The 16,293-nt window shown below is 31.5% G+C and overlaps 1 protein-coding gene across 1 annotated transcript; it reads right to left on the reverse strand.

Moving 5' to 3' along the window:
- Positions 1-12,184: 12,184 nt before the first annotated feature.
- Positions 12,185-16,216, reverse strand: LOC145723984 (alpha-amylase-like). The gene is made up of 6 exons (XM_081972040.1): positions 15,609-16,216; positions 14,050-14,195; positions 13,814-13,995; positions 13,463-13,684; positions 12,703-13,023; positions 12,185-12,649 (listed from the first exon to the last, which is right to left on the reverse strand). The coding sequence occupies exons 1-6, from the start codon at positions 15,777-15,779 to the stop codon at positions 12,240-12,242; spliced, it is 1,452 nt and encodes a 483-aa protein (XP_081828166.1). The 5' UTR covers positions 15,780-16,216; the 3' UTR covers positions 12,185-12,239.
- Between the last annotated feature and the right edge of the window lie 77 nt (positions 16,217-16,293).

Genomic DNA, 16,293 nt, shown 5'->3' on the forward strand with positions numbered 1-16,293 from the left:
ACGGGTCGATATGCGAAGCTGACGTGTCGCTCCATGAATATTTTAGCATATGCTTGCTTTATAAATGGAAAAAATCCTTCTGAAGGGCTGTTTTTAACCTGGATCGATTTCAAATCACGCATTATTATTTTTAGAGGTTGAAAGGGTTTTGTGCCACAAAAAAAACTTATTTTTTCAGGTTGTGATGATATGAAAACTTTTAGTTTCTATTAAACCACAAAAGAAATACTTAATACCTTTTGTTAAATTTTTATTGCAAACTTACAAGAGACCGTAAATTGAATTAGGGTGCTCCGGATGTATAACTCCAGGCTAGTTTCGGAAGTTGTTTGAATTTTCGTTTTCAAGACGCCACAGGCTACAGTTAGGTTATTTTAGGGGAGATGTCCTTTGTAGGCCCCCGACCGAGAATTGCTTATCTGAATGGTTTCCTGCGGGAAGAGACAATGCTCAACGAAGATGTAAATTGCAACTATAAATCTAAATAATTGGACATTGGTTTTAAACCCTTTCAATTCTTTTGTAAAGAATTTAGGAAAAATGTTGTTACAATTTGACATACTAATGGAAATAGTTAGAAAAAAATATTGTAAACTTTAGGTCAAATAAAATAAATGGCAGATGCAAATTTGTATATGTTTGAACCAAATTTTAATAAATCATTATTATGATCATCTTTCATAAATTTCGATTATTTCCTCTAGAATTATTTCGCATTTGCACATGAAAGAAAATTAAAAGTTATATAAAATAACATATCTATTTTGTAAATCGTATCAAATTTATTTTTTATTACAAAATGCATTAGAATGTGCTTTTTCTAATAGGAAAATTAAACCCAACGATTATAAGCCTAGAGCCAACCATATACTCATATATGGTAATTTAAAGTCGAGAAACTAAAGTTATAACCTTAGTTTAAACCAAGCTTAAGTTAGGTGTTAGACTGTGACTTTTCCAAGCTGTATTTTCACAGTCTGAACCAAACTTAAGTTAGGCTTAAAGTACGATGGTACAAATGGAGGTAATTGATTGCAATGTTGTTGGAACCCATTATCAATACAATTCTAATCTAAAAATTTACACATTTGTTGGGAACTTTGTATTATAGCGTTTTTCTGCCATCATTCTTAATAAATTATTTTTAATTTTGTGGTTACGAGTCACATAGAGTCCCTTATATTCCGACTGAAATACAATATTTTATTTTCAAACAATTTATACCTATATGTATTTTGCTAGGGAAAACTTATGTAAGTGTAACAACACATCCCTAATTTTCTACTAAAAATCATTAAAAAAGTGTACTTTTTTGCACAATTTTATAAAAAATTTATTAACCAGCTAGATCAACTTTTAGAAGTTATTAAAATCCATTTGTAACGCAATAACAATTATAACAAATAAGATCCCGCATTTGATCACTTGTTTTCTATAAATTACACATTTAGAAAAATTTAATAAAATTCATACTGGGTGATACAGTAAAAATGTACTTCAATTTTGATGCTACCAAACTCCATTTATCTCCATTAGTAATTTATACGCCACTTGGGCACTCGACATCAGCAAATGACATTTATCTTTCATAAGATCGTTCGTTGAAACGAAACAGCGAAAACTTTAAACACTCAGTGATCGCATACAACCGAAGAGAATCCAGCTGACCTTTAAATTTTTAGACTCTGTAGGTTTCGATCGAAAACAAACTGGGGGCGGCGACTGGCTAAATTCAGATCCTCCCTCGTTGGTGGGGGCTAAATAATCGTTCATAGACGAAAATCAATATATTATGTTTAACATTAATTGGGGCTCATTTCATTATTGTAAACCCATTAAGGAAAAACTGAGTGGAAAATTAGAAACGAGCCCGTTTTGTCAATAAATAATGGATTTGATGATTCACCCTAAAGTTGAAAATACTCGTAAAGCAAAAAAAAATTGTGAAGATTTGCTTAATATAAGCCTCATTGAAGGACAAAGATTTATTATCTTTTTAAGTGTTTCTGAAAAAATATTTTTAAATACTGACTTGGTATTAATTTTACAGTAAGATTGATAATCGTTAAATCATTGGTTGCTGTATCTAGATGATTCTTAGGAATCTTTAGCAGTGTCATCAGTATATGAGATATGTTACCTTAATATTTTTATAGTGTACTATTTAAGTATTAAATGTACCAATTTTTGTGCCAAAAGTTTTAAGGAAAGTGGTATATCAGAGTGTAATCAATGTCAAAAAGATCCCCATTTTACTTCTGGCGGATCAATCATCATCAAAAATTGCCAACAGGATAAGTATTTGTCTTATTTGGTAAAATTTAAATGTATCCTTTGAAGCAATCGTTGAAAGTGAAATTAGTTATAAAGTAACCTATTATTTTAAATGGGATTGGAGGATAAACATTATCTTTTCTTATTAATTAGTCATGATTTTTGCTTAACTATCATTATTATTATCATATTTTTGGAACTTTCATTTTGTCGTTTCAGCTTCTATCATCTCTGCATCAATCAACTTTTATTGATCGAAGGTCCGTCATCCGAAGTTAACAAGGACCGTGATACGTGTTGAAACTGTTATTTGCCCATCCGACAGTTAATGTAATCTTCTATTCGTCTTCTTCAAGAAATCGGTTTATTTATTACGGTTTATTATGCTTACTTCACGTTTTTATACTTAGTTGCGTTATTCGGCCAAAACGAACGGTGAACTTGCACGGGTTCGCAATAAGATCAAATCATTGCTTCATACTTCGCTACTTATCTACTCACATGTGTAGGCATAATGCAGAATGTGTAAAGTGTTAAAATAGATTTGATTTTAACATAGAAAAATGTATTAAATTATCCTACAGTGTTCTATTATATTGAAGTTTTCACTAAATTCCTTTAATCTTAGCAGCAATACTGAGATTACTTACATTGAGATACTACTACTTCTTACAACTTAATGTAATTTGACAATATTTCAGGGTTTTTAGCATGTGTACAGGTACCTAGTGGTTGCTAAATTAAATAACACTAGAATAACGTAAAAAAAAGAAACTCTATTTACATAGTAATCAAAACCACTTATCTATTACGATTCATTATTTAATAGCAAGATGCACTGAAATTTTGAAATCGTGTTGATGTAGTTATTAAGTTATTAGCGGGCTTCTGTAAAAATTAACGAGAATTCCATTTGGGTCAATTAAATCTGTTCTCAGACCAAAATCGAGTGTACATTGTTTAGATGTTGCGCTAATTCGATTGTGTTATGGTTACTGAAATTGATACAAAGTAGACAGGGATAATTCTTAAAGAAAGGAAAAATGAGTATTTACATAAAGGAATATGTATAAGTTGTAAAAAGTTACTAATAAAAAGAAGTCGATCGAATTGTTGTTAGTTTTAATTTTTCAATATAATGTAGTAAAATTTTGAATATGGGTAATATGATGATAATAAGTAGATTATCTATTAAACAAGGAAAACATTTTGCGTTTAATTCAACGTAAAGCTTACCGCAATTTTACAGCAGTTATACCGTATGTTGGAGATTATTATTAAAGAATATTCGAAGTCCCAATCTATTCGACTAAAGACTAAAGAATATCGACCCTTAGATCTATTTAGAGATCTACTCAGAGCTGCCCAATAACATTTATAAGGTTAAAAAAGTAGTAAAGTATTCTAAAACGTATTATCTTGTAAATAACGTAGAAAGGAGAAACAAACAATTTTCGATTAAAAAAATAAAAATAATTTTTAATACGTCCCTAAAAGCAATGCGATTATTTTAATTTAAATTATCAAATTATTGAACAAAAACATTATTTTATTACATTTCTTGGTAAAATTAAAGGTTTCTTACAGGCAATCGTTTTCTTATACCAGAAATTTATAAATTTGAGATACAGGGTGTTAAGTTTAAAAAACAGTGTTTGAATAACTTTTTGCTTGATTTTGCCAGGAGAATCTTCTCTAGGCTTTTGTCACAACAACTCTGAAACACCCTGTACAGTTACTGTCAGTTTGACCGTTGTTTAATGAATATCAGGTTATTTAGACGTTTTTTGTCAGTTTCAAAAATAGGCAGCGTAAGTTATATAAAGCAGTTTGCAGCAGGTGTAGTCAAAATGAACAAATCCTTATATCAAGACATTTCATAGACTATTTTCAGAAGTGAAAAGTGGCAAGGAAGAACTTGCTTGATTGAAGGTCATTATCAAAGTGCCAGAGAAGAAGAGTTTTAAACTTCCTTAGAATAGTTTTAATTTGCCAGAAGCCTCTAGGATCCTTTTGAAAGTGTTAGAATTCTCTAGATGCTACTGCAAATCTACTAGAAATTCTACTTCGAAATTCTACTAAACCTTAAAAGAATTGTTAAATTGTTAGTTCTATATTATAGTTAATGTTAATTAAAAAAACACTTCTCGGAAACCAAAACGACATTTTACAAGAATTACTAGTTGACCAAGGAAATCATGTTTCAGAATTCTGATGGATCATTGGAAATCAATAAAATTTATCTTAGAGAGATATTTGAACACCTTAGTATTATCACACTTTAATCTAGCAACTTCTAGTTAATTTTATAGATAACTTTACACCTAACTCTGAAGTATAACTACCTAAAATGTCAAAATGGCATTGACGTCGACATTATTTATTTAAAGTGAAGTTTAACTTTACTTTAATTTTTAAGTTTTACATGCTACTTGCACTGTTTTCTTACTAAGTTCATTCAACAGTGTGATTTCTTAATTTCTTGTACTCTACAGCCAAAAAGATGGATAAATATCAGTCATGTGTATTGGAAATATGTACTATAATCTTTGTTTCTACGACACTAACTGAATTGGGTTTTTACTCTTTCAGCCAAAAAATAAGAAAATAAACTCATGCAGTTATGAGATAACAAGTTTTCATGCTAAATTATCGGTAATTTTTATGCACTCGTGCAATTACCCCCGATAATTATTAGGTATGATAATCTCCAACTAGTAATCAGAGAAATAGATAAATCCATTGACCACAAGTCTGAAAACGTCATAGTCACGTGAGCATTCAACCACTGAAAGTTGACATTTACTGTTTCTGAGTTGGAAACCAGTCAGGGATTGCCTCTGCTAACAGACCTATTATCATAACCATTAAGAGACGTCCTGTACAAAAAGCTAAACTAGGTTGGCACATCTTCCTTCATGAATAAATCAAAATGAAAATATTATTCATTACGTTATATCGTGAAATCAGCTGCCGTATAAAAAAAATTCATCTTACCGTAAATAGATTATATTTCCTAAGTCACGATAGAGATGTTCGATTTAATTTAGCAATATAAATCAGGTAGTCAACCGTAAAGGAAATCGCCGACAAAATTGTCGCCTTTGCTACTTTATGCTTCCCAGTGGCTTATAATTTTAAAACACGATTGCATTGTATGATAAATACAATGACTACGTGCATCTAAATCTTGCAACATCACCCATTCAAGCTTCAACGGATATTCTGAAATTTTTCCTCTTCGTTAAGATGAATTATTGAAAAGGATCATAATTATCTTCTTCAAAGAATGGTAAATGAGTAAATTTGGAGAGAATTTCGTAAATTTATAATTCGTTCGGCTCCTTTAAAAAACACCACCCTGTTATGACCTTTTTCCCCTTTGTAAAGGGTAAAGGGTAATAGGATCCGTCAAGCTGAATAACCCACTCAGTGTTTGCAGTAAATCTAGAACAAATGGATGGATGGTCAAATAACCTGTATCGTCTAGACGTATAAATGACCTTTACGGGTATGATGGGGTTAATAAATAACTGAAAAAAACAATTTCCATCTAAATTTGGGATTAGGAGCAAAAACAGTGAACATTATAGTGCATAACATACTCAACTCAAGGTTTTCAAATGCATATATGAGCATAACCGTGTTTTTATGTTCCGTGGTATCCCCTTTTAAATAAAGGGACATAAATGCACCCCTGTCACGATAGAAGAGGGTAGGTCAAGTGCCATTCAGATCCGGAACAATTCAAAGTTGTTCCGAAACCAAAAGATGAGTGGATTTACATAAATTTCATAAGACCCTAAAGTTTAATTCAGAAAGGATTTGAATTTCATTTTAACGGGATTATAACTTTTGGTTAGATAACGAATTACTTTTTAAGACAGCGCTTCAAAAAGCATGTTCATTTGATGGTTCTATTATCAAAGCAAATATTTTCATCTCATGCTAAATTAATTTCGGAAAATTAATATAAGAATATCGAGGATGCACTTAAGGTTTAATTATACCCTTTAGGGTGTTTGTTTCATTAGCGATAACAAAATCAAAGTTTCAAACTCGAGTTTTGACATTGAATGGGCAATTAAATTAAAACGATGAAAGTTTCATCAATGCACTTACAGGTAATAACAAGACTTGGTTTGCCGGTACTGAAATCATCTTTAACCGTCACTCCAACTAAGGTCAAATTTCGTAATTTAGCTCGCACGAATTATTCCTTGAGCAACCTAGATTTTGCAAAATATTTACTGATGCTATCGAATTATCTGTGACTTGTGACCGAGATTTATCGAATGGACCAAATCCGTAAGTTAAACTGGTTGAAATGGCCGTGTGCTGAAAATAGTTATGTGAAGACAAAATTTACCTCAAAATTACATTAAATTGCTTTACAAAGTTATTGAGTAATAAGATTCAAACTTTGGAACTTAATAGAATATTTGTTTTCTTTGGATATGTAAAAAATTGTTTATTAGCAAAATATTTAGTTCAATTTACAGAAATATAGTGTCTAAAAAGTGTCTGTTTTAAGCTGGATTGTGGTTGTTTTGACACAAAACAACATAACACAAGAGTTGATCAAGTTTTAAGTTTTGTGTCAAAATCAATCAAAACGAGTTATTTTTGTGTTAAAAAAGATACCTTGATTAACATTTACCTATGATGTTTGTTTTGCGATGGTTTTCTGATTTAATTTTGAATTCTTTCCCACCTTATTTCTCTTATTTTGTTGCTACTGTTTAGATTAAGATTAGAGCCAAAGAAATTTATAAATTAACATTGACAAGAAGTTATGCTTATGTTGTGTTGAAAGCAGCTAACAAATCTAACCTAAGCAATTTTGAATTAAACCTTTTTGGGTTTTAGTCTGTTTATTGAGAAATTGTTGGAAAGTACAATGACAGAAATCAGAGAGACTTCTTAAATACCGACTCACTCGAAAATAACTAAATTTCGATTTTAAACTCGGAAATTAGTTCAAATCCGACTTCAAAATTGAAAATGAACTAAATTCCCACTGAACTCAGGAATTAGTTTAAATTCCGACTTAAAAACTCGGAAATTAGTGAAATTCCGACTTCAAACTCCGAAATTACGTTAATTCCGACTTGAAACTCGGAAATTAATTAAATTTCGACTTCAAACTTAAAAATTAACTAAATTCCGACTTTGAACTCGGACATTAGTTAAAATTCCACTTAAAAATTCGGAAATTAGTTAAATTCTAACTTTAAACTCGGAAATTAACAAAAATTTGACTTTAAACTTGGAAATTAGTTAAATTCCGACTTCAAACTCCGAAATTACGTTAATTCCGACTTGAAACTCGGAAATTAATTAAATTTCGACTTCAAACTTAAAAATTAACTAAATTCCGACTTTGAACTCGGACATTAGTTAAAATTCCACTTAAAAATTCGGAAATTAGTTAAATTCTAACTTTAAACTCGGAAATTAACAAAAATTTGACTTTAAACTTGAAAATTAGTTAAATTCCGATTTAAAAACTCTGAAATTAGGTAAATTTCAACTTCAAACTCGGAAATAAATTAAATTCCGACTTCAAACTTGAAAATTAACTAAATTCTGACTTTGAACATGGAAATTAATTAAATTCCGACCTCAAACTCGGAAATTAACTATAAATGCCGACTTTAAACTCGAAAATTAGTTAAATTCCAACTTCAAACTCGAAAATAAGTTAAATTCCGACTTTGAACTCAAAAATTAGTTAAATTCTGACTTCAATTTCGAAAAGTATAATTTGTCAGTTTGTTAACATTGCAATCACACTTTACCAAATTACCTAAAATTATAAATTACTTAATAAAATACCAAATTACTAAAAGTTGTCGGTTTTATATAACATTGCAAACACTCTTTAAACCATTATTATTAGTCCAATTTGTCAGATTGGCATCATTGCCAGGACACTTTGTACCAAATTAATTTGAACTCGGAAATTAGATAAAATCCGACTTCAAACTCCGAAATTAACAAAATTCCGACTTTCAACTCGGAAATTACTTAAATTTCGACTTTAAACTTGAAATTACTTAAATTTTGAATTCGGGAATTAACTAAATGCTGAATTTGAACTCTAAAATTAGTTAAATTTCGAATTTGAGCGTTCGGCAACATTGGAAACACTCTTCTAACTAAATTAGTAAAATTTCTCAGTTTGGTAACATTGCAAATACGCTTTTAAACTTTAGACCAAATTGGCAGAATTTGTCAGTTTGGCAACAATGCGAACATACTTTGAACCAAATTAGTAGAATTTGTCATTTTGGTTACATGTGCCAACACTCTTCGAACCAAAATTGTAGAATATGCCAGTTTGACAACATTGCTAACACATTTCGACCAAATGGGAAGGATTTGTCAGATTGGCAATATTACAAACACTATTTGACCTAAATTAGTAGAATTTGTTATTTTGGCAATTTTACAAACTTAAACTTAAAAATACTTTGAACCAAATTCCGTGTTTGAAGTTGAATTTTAACTAATTTTCGAGTTTGAAGTCGGAAGTTCTACGTCTTTGTAGGAAACAGATATAGTCATTAATCACTTTTAAGATATTCAAAAATCATCTATATTTGGAGAAAACTTTTATAAAAAGTCGATGTGAAAACTGGCTGGATAATTGTTAATTACTTTTCTATGCAAGCACTTACCGATTACACTTTTCATATTCTTGAAAATTAAAAAAAACTCTAAAAGCAATACTAGCCAATGGTTTGTTATTTTTCTAAATCTTTGCATTAAAACTTAATTCATTTCTGAAATAATTGGCAAACGATTTAAAATTTTAGTCATTCATACTGCAGAATCAAAAAAATTCATAGTTTTTAAAATTGATATATAAATTCTTACTTAGATATATAAAATACAATAAATAATTTACAGCAAAAAATCAAAATCAATCCTTTTATTGCACAAAAATCTTATTACTTTCCGATCATCATCATTAACAATATTACCAACTATAAAATATGTTTGCCTAGTTCTATTGGGATTATCTATTATTACAAAACCATTAGTTTGTAGATTAATATCTTTCAGAGCGTTATCGAAATTCAATGAAAAGGCATGAAAAAAATTACATATTAGTCATACACAAAATGTATCCTAATATATAATTAACTCTTCTAGGCACATTAACGAGTTTGTAATAAAAATTAGGCAACATCCATCAAACTATATTGTTGACAATGAACTTCTTAATAATCTTGACCTTAACGAAGAATCGAGCGGTTAAAACTAAGTTGGTCACTTTTCGCCGGAAGACACAATCAACATCTGATTTGATGGGCAAAAATCACTAAATCGTGTGTTTTTTTTAGATGATAATGAGTGTTGCTAATTGCTTTAAATATTGGAGACTATTGAACTACCAAAAAAAATTGCTTTAACAACTACTTGTGAGTTTTTTCATGATTTTTTTTGGGTGTAAAATTTGGTAAAAAAAGAATTACATCATCTCTAGCGTCTGGGTTTACTGTATGATAACAGAACTATTTTTGAACAATGGTCTTACTTTTAATAGCATAATTCTGATCAGAATATAAGATTTTTACGTCTCAATGATATAAATAATAGTTAAATACTTTCACTAAACGGGCACTAAGTAGTAGTCATTTATTATTCATTCGATGTAATAATTAATAACCATAAAACTTTCAATTTTCAATTACCTTTCCCAACGCCGTTATCTCACAAAGCTAAACCTAAACAATACGAATCAATGTCAAGAATTTCTATACGACGACTTCCCCGCTAGAAAATCATCGGCAAAATTCATACTACAAACGGTAACAGGATTTGTTGTAATAAAAAACCACAGTTATTACCATAATTTGCTTTGTTGTCATACCGAGAGCATTAGCATTTCTATTAAGCGTTGCCTTCATTGTTTATGGGTAACCATTTATTTAACAACTTCGGCATTATTGAAACTCACAAATTACACCACTTAGGTGAGAAAACGTAGTCAAACGGTTCAATGATTATGTCATGCATCATCCGTATTATGTTTTACGGTAACAATTATCGTGGTAATGATGGATATTCTATTTAAAGACTCAAGGCAAAGGTCTTAATGTAGATCCTATTTATTAAAGTTAAATGGTCTTATTTTAAAAAAGAGCCAAACGAGTCATTTGGTAAGACAAGGTGGTTATATCATAAACAACATAATGGCACATAAAATTAATCGCCTAGATGTTCACTCAATATGTCAGGTTTTGAAGTGGACAAAATAATGACTGATGGAAGAAATACCAAAATGGAATATTACCTTTCTTACCAAAGAGAAGTCAGACTTGAAATGAGAGCAAATATATTCTGGTTAATTAAAGTAATTAAACTTTTTATCAAAGAGTTAAGAAAAAAAATTTGATTTGATTTATATTTATTGTAGATGAATTATAATTTAATTTTTCGGATAAACATTTCAATAATAATGATTGATGAACCTTAGTTTTATCTGTCCTCTTCCGAGGCCTCTTTTCGGTTCTCTGAGCATCATTTTACCTAAGAATAGGTTGCTAGCCTTGTCTTTAAACCCTCCTCCTAAGCAACACAGCTATTAACCAACTCAGTTCATCCAACGCGCACGAGAAAGACCAAAGAAAAGTTGAAAAAAACTAGGTACTGACAACAACAACAACAACAACAGAAACAGAATAAGAGGCAGACAAACAGGAGCAATCCTAGTCAGATGAAGAGGAAGATGACCTTTAGTTACCATTAACTTTAAGTGACTAAGAATCTACGACAGATATGCACCCTCGCATTGTTTAAGATCTATTTGGAGCAGGCGAATCCTAAAATCCTATTCCCATAGACAAATGAGATCCTGTCTATTTGCTGTCTTCACCTTACTATTTGCTGATGATCAAGTAATATTGGCCAGGGAACGAAGACGATGCCAACTACATAGTACGTAAAATAACTTAAGAATATGAAAAATGGGGACTCACAATAGACACTTCTAAAAAAGAATATCTGAAAGTGGATACATCAGCGATCTACAAATGGATACTTATACTGTCTAAGGATGTCATAGCTTCAAATCCTACTAGGGTGTAACTCTGTCGTCAAACGGTAGAAGCATGGGTTATATAAACAAAAAAAGAGAGCAAGGCAAAAGAGCCATAAGACAAGTAAATTTCTTTGGAATAACAAAATTACACGTAGAACAAAAACAAAAATTGTTGAAAGTATTACGAAATATGGCGCAGAACTATGGAAATTTACTCAAAGGCACAGAGAGCGTCTGTTGGTGGAGGAGATGGATTTGGACGGAGCTGCGGCGTCTCTAGGCTTGATCATGTTGGAAACGACAGAATTAGAGATATTATAAACGTTGAAAATACAATTATGGACACTGTGGAAAGAAAACGGCCAAAACGAATATGGCAATGTGCTCCACAAGAAGAGGACGTTGCGAAAGCAATAGCGACAAGATTCCTTAACGAGAAACACCGGATACCGCAGAGACGAAGACAACCGTAGAAAACTGGCAGATGTTTTGATTGATGAACATGTTTTGAATTGTGCATATTACTATCACTCAGAGAATACTTGTAATGTTGTAATGCAGTTGATGTAGCAGAGCACAAAAATGGTCTTCGCATGATCTCTCTTGTCTACAGTTTTTCTTCATTACATAGTCCCTGCTCTTCATAATGAAAGCTATATAAATGTCATAATTCGGATAATCTCGTAGATGAAACAAATATTTAGCCTTGTGATCTTGATTCTCTCATTTGGTTTCTAGTACTTTTCTAGCAGACGGTTGGTGTGATGAAACAGGCCGTAGAGTGTTGAAACCATAGATAGACTGAGAATGAGAAGAAGAGATACTAATTTCTGACCTGCTGTGCGAAAAGAGAGTATATCATTACATACAAACTTTATTTAAAATTACCTATTAATATTTCTAATTTCTTTTACTACAATTTAGCATTAACATGGACAGCAACAACACATTCTGACTCCTCAGTAGAAACTTCAATGTGCGCCTTTCCTCCACTAACATTAACGGTTTTACCAGTACAATGGCCATCGACCAAGCTACCGGAAATAACATCACAGTAAATACCATCAGGTAAGCTAGTTTCGATATCAGCATTTATCTCGCCTTCCACAGTAATAGCAATCATTCCCTTGTCTCCTCTACTGAAAGCGATTTGGTTGTCTCCTCCTACCCACCAATTTGTTAGTTCAGTGCCCGAAACCACAGATCTGAATTCCACCATATTAAATATGGGCGACCAACGATGCTGGCAAACCCATCCATTAGTGCAACTTCCATCTTCACCAAATTCTGGCGAAAGCACGTCTTCACCATTAGCTGGGGGAGCTACAAAATAACTCAAAACAAACTGATTGGACTTTTGATTCCGAAAATTATACCTTGGTCGCTGTTATCAAAACTGTATGAAGACATAATTTTAGTAAGGCCACTGTAAGGATGAGCCAACATGAAAGCGATGGCAGCTTTGTAGTTCTCATATTCTTTGTAGTTCATGTAAGACTCATCCGACCTTTCAGTGTCGTGGTTTTCTATAAACACCAAAGCGTTTTCGCCATCTATTAGACCCCATCCAGTACCCCAATTTTCCAAGTATTTTAGGGGGTTAGTGTCTCTAAAGCACCGTGCCAATTCCAGTCCGTATTTGAATTCACAGACTCTACCAAATCCAACGTAGTCAGTATTGTATACAGGGTCAGAACCTATCGAAAACATTTTTGTCATTACAGGTAAGAACTAGTTCTAGAAAAGAAATTGCTTTGCCAGATTACTAGGATTACGGCAACATTCGTCACATCAAAACATTTTGGTCTACGAGAGAAGACTTTCCTTAATCTAATGAATACGATAACTTATATCATTTTTGTTTTATATTTGTGGAGAGCATTGGTTTGTCTTGAAAACCTCTGTTTGTCGTTAATTGCTATGGATAATCTTAGATATATTACACTTGCATATGAAGAAAACTCTAGAAATTTTTCCAAAAATATAGTAGCATATAGGTTAGCAATTAAGAAACAGGGTCCAATACAACACAATAATGACTTTTCTGCAAGTTTCTTTTAGAATAGTATTGTTGAGATATGCTAATAACACACTCTGTAAAACTAAAATTGAATTAATTTTATAATGAACACAAACCTGTATCTATAACTTCCTGGTAGAACAAGGGCTTAGAACCACTTGGAAAATATTCTGTATTAAGTTCGTTTACTCTAGAAAATATGACGGATAAGTCTTCTGGCCACATATGCTTAGCAGCGTCTACACGAAATCCTGCCACTCCAAGACTGATCAGATGGTTTATGTAATCAATAATTTTGCCCCTCACGTATTCCTGACTTTGGTCTAAGTCCTTCAGAGCTAGAGTGAGTTAATGAAGGAAAATTACAATTTGGAAACAATAAAAGCCTGAAGAAAGTCTTCTATGAACATTATGTTTCATTGACAAGAAAAGTTGTATGATAAATAAGTTAGCTATTCTAGAATTACCAACGAGTTCGCAATTTCTGATAGAACTAGCATCGCTATAATCAATATCACAACTGGGATGAAAGTTTTCACTACTATAAGGCACTGCTGGATAGCTTTTGGTGTCTGGATCGAAAGTATCACCAGCAGTTCCTTCACCGGTCGATGTTGCCATGTGATTTACTACAAGATCGGCATAGATTCTGCAAGTAAATTCAATTCCAAAATTGTTTTTCTAATTTGTCTTTCAACTTTACCTAATTCCTACATTGTTACATCTTCTAATCATATCAGCTAACGCTGCTTCGTTACCGCTTCGGTTTTCAAGAACATAACTAATTGGTTGGTATTTTTCCCACCATGGTCTACCCTCCACTTTAGGATTTTCACTTGGGGGAGAAATCTAAAACACATTTTTATTCTTTGAATGTAGGTATGTAATTAAGATGGTCTGAGCAATGTTCGAAGTTTCCAAGGCGAAGATCAGATTACAAAGGTTAATTATTGTGTTTTGCTCTGGACTTTTAAAGTATTACTCATATAATAAATTAATTTCATATTTAAAGTGAAGCAGAAATTTCAAGTGGAACAATCGATTAGAAGTGTTTTCAAATTTTCAAGTAAAAACAATGATAAGAATTTTACGTTCTACATTATTGTAGTACAGTACCAATTTCAAACATTATTTTTCTACAAATTCATCATTGCTGTATGACGTGCAATTTTTATTTTTGTCTAGTGGTCTACTGGTATTGTCCTATACACCACACGTGTTTGACTGTATTATATTTAAAACAAGAAAAAAAAATTACAGTCACCGCACTTCTATCAGTAAACAAACAAAATCATTATTAAAATATTTTATTTGTTTGCCACTTGACAAATTTTGGACAAAAATGAGCCTTTAAAATTCTGTTTAATAACGATAAGTGTTCATCAAATTGAGAAACATATTTAGATATGCTTGGAATACAAAATTAGTTATTTACAAAGTAATTGACGATCAATGACAACGTTTCAGTGTGATATGAACGAGTTTCTTAAGATAATTTCCATATTCGTTATAAGAACGTAATAGTATAGCAATTCACCTGTTGTGCGTAACCAAATTTTAAAAATTGATAGAAATACAGACAAACATTGGAAAATAGTTCCTTATTGCCATTATAGTCACTTGAAATATGTGTTTTTTAAATATTGTTGGGATTAATCAGGAAAAGAAGGAAATTATCTAGTAACAAAAGTAAAACGCTTTGACGTTATTTGATAAATGGAAAAAAAATTCGACAAAGAAGAACAGGACTATTAAAAGAAGCACAGTTGAGTTCCAGGCTTGAGGAAATTATTTGATTAACTGTAATATTTCATTCAACCAATGGCGTCGAAACCAATAGATAACTACAAATATTCTAATGAAAAAGTGTGCCAAAAGTTAATTCCTTTCACACATGCTAAAATTTTTATAATAACAATTTGATTCTGAACTGAAAATTGTATTGAAACTTCGACACCATGTATCGCAAAACGAAATATTCAAGTAACAAAAAAAATAACAAAAAACAAAACATAAGTTACCTAAAAAACAGTTAACAGTGGTATTTAAAATTGTTATGACTCATGTTATTTTATAAAAGCATAATGAAGAACCGAAAATAACTATCAGAGATGATAAGTGTACTATTATGACGACTTTTTCTTTCTAAATTGTTTATAGCAGCACATAACTCCGAAACTGTTTTCTTGTATTTAAAGGTAAGAATGACGATCCTAAATTAGTAAAATTAAAGTGAGTAAAGTGAAAAACTATATTCTGTACCTGTACACCGGCATATGCTTTCTTGCTCAAAAAATTCTCACATTCATCAGCAATATCCGACCATTTCCACTCAAATAAATGTACAATAGTATTTCTTCCATCTTCAAAATGGGGATCATGTTGGGCCACTACGACACTAATGCACAAGGCAGCGGCGAGTATCCACTTCATAATGTTTAGATACAACTCACTTAACAAAATTTAAAAAAAAAGTCTGTTATATACCAATTCCTAGTTTATTTAACAAATATTATCTTATTGCAGTTGTTTTATCTAATCGAGTGGTTACAAGTATGGCGATTTCCTTTTGTTGATCACACATGGTTATTAAAAACAATGTAAAGAACATCGGTTCAACCGATTGACAAAAACATTGTAACGTAATTGAAGTATTTTGTTGTATATTTTAAGTATCAGAATATATTTTTATCTGGAACAAATACGTAAGATAAAGAAAAAAAATGTTTTGCCTCAAAAGCAATCATGGAATTTGCATTAGCCTGGTTTGTAAGGAAAACATGTGGGTAGAGAGATGCAGGATCGTCTGCAAAAGACCCTACACTAAATTCAGTTACTGTTTAACTATTCCCAGTATTATATTCTTTATTATCTATAATTATTATGCACGGTAGGACTAGGACTGGATTGGTTAACAACGTTCGTCAGCAACGTAATCTGCATTTTG

This window comes from Ips typographus, linkage group LG2 (assembly GCF_016097725.1).
Source record: "Ips typographus isolate SLU linkage group LG2, UJ_Ityp_2.0, whole genome shotgun sequence".
Lineage (NCBI taxonomy): Eukaryota > Metazoa > Arthropoda > Insecta > Coleoptera > Curculionidae > Ips > Ips typographus.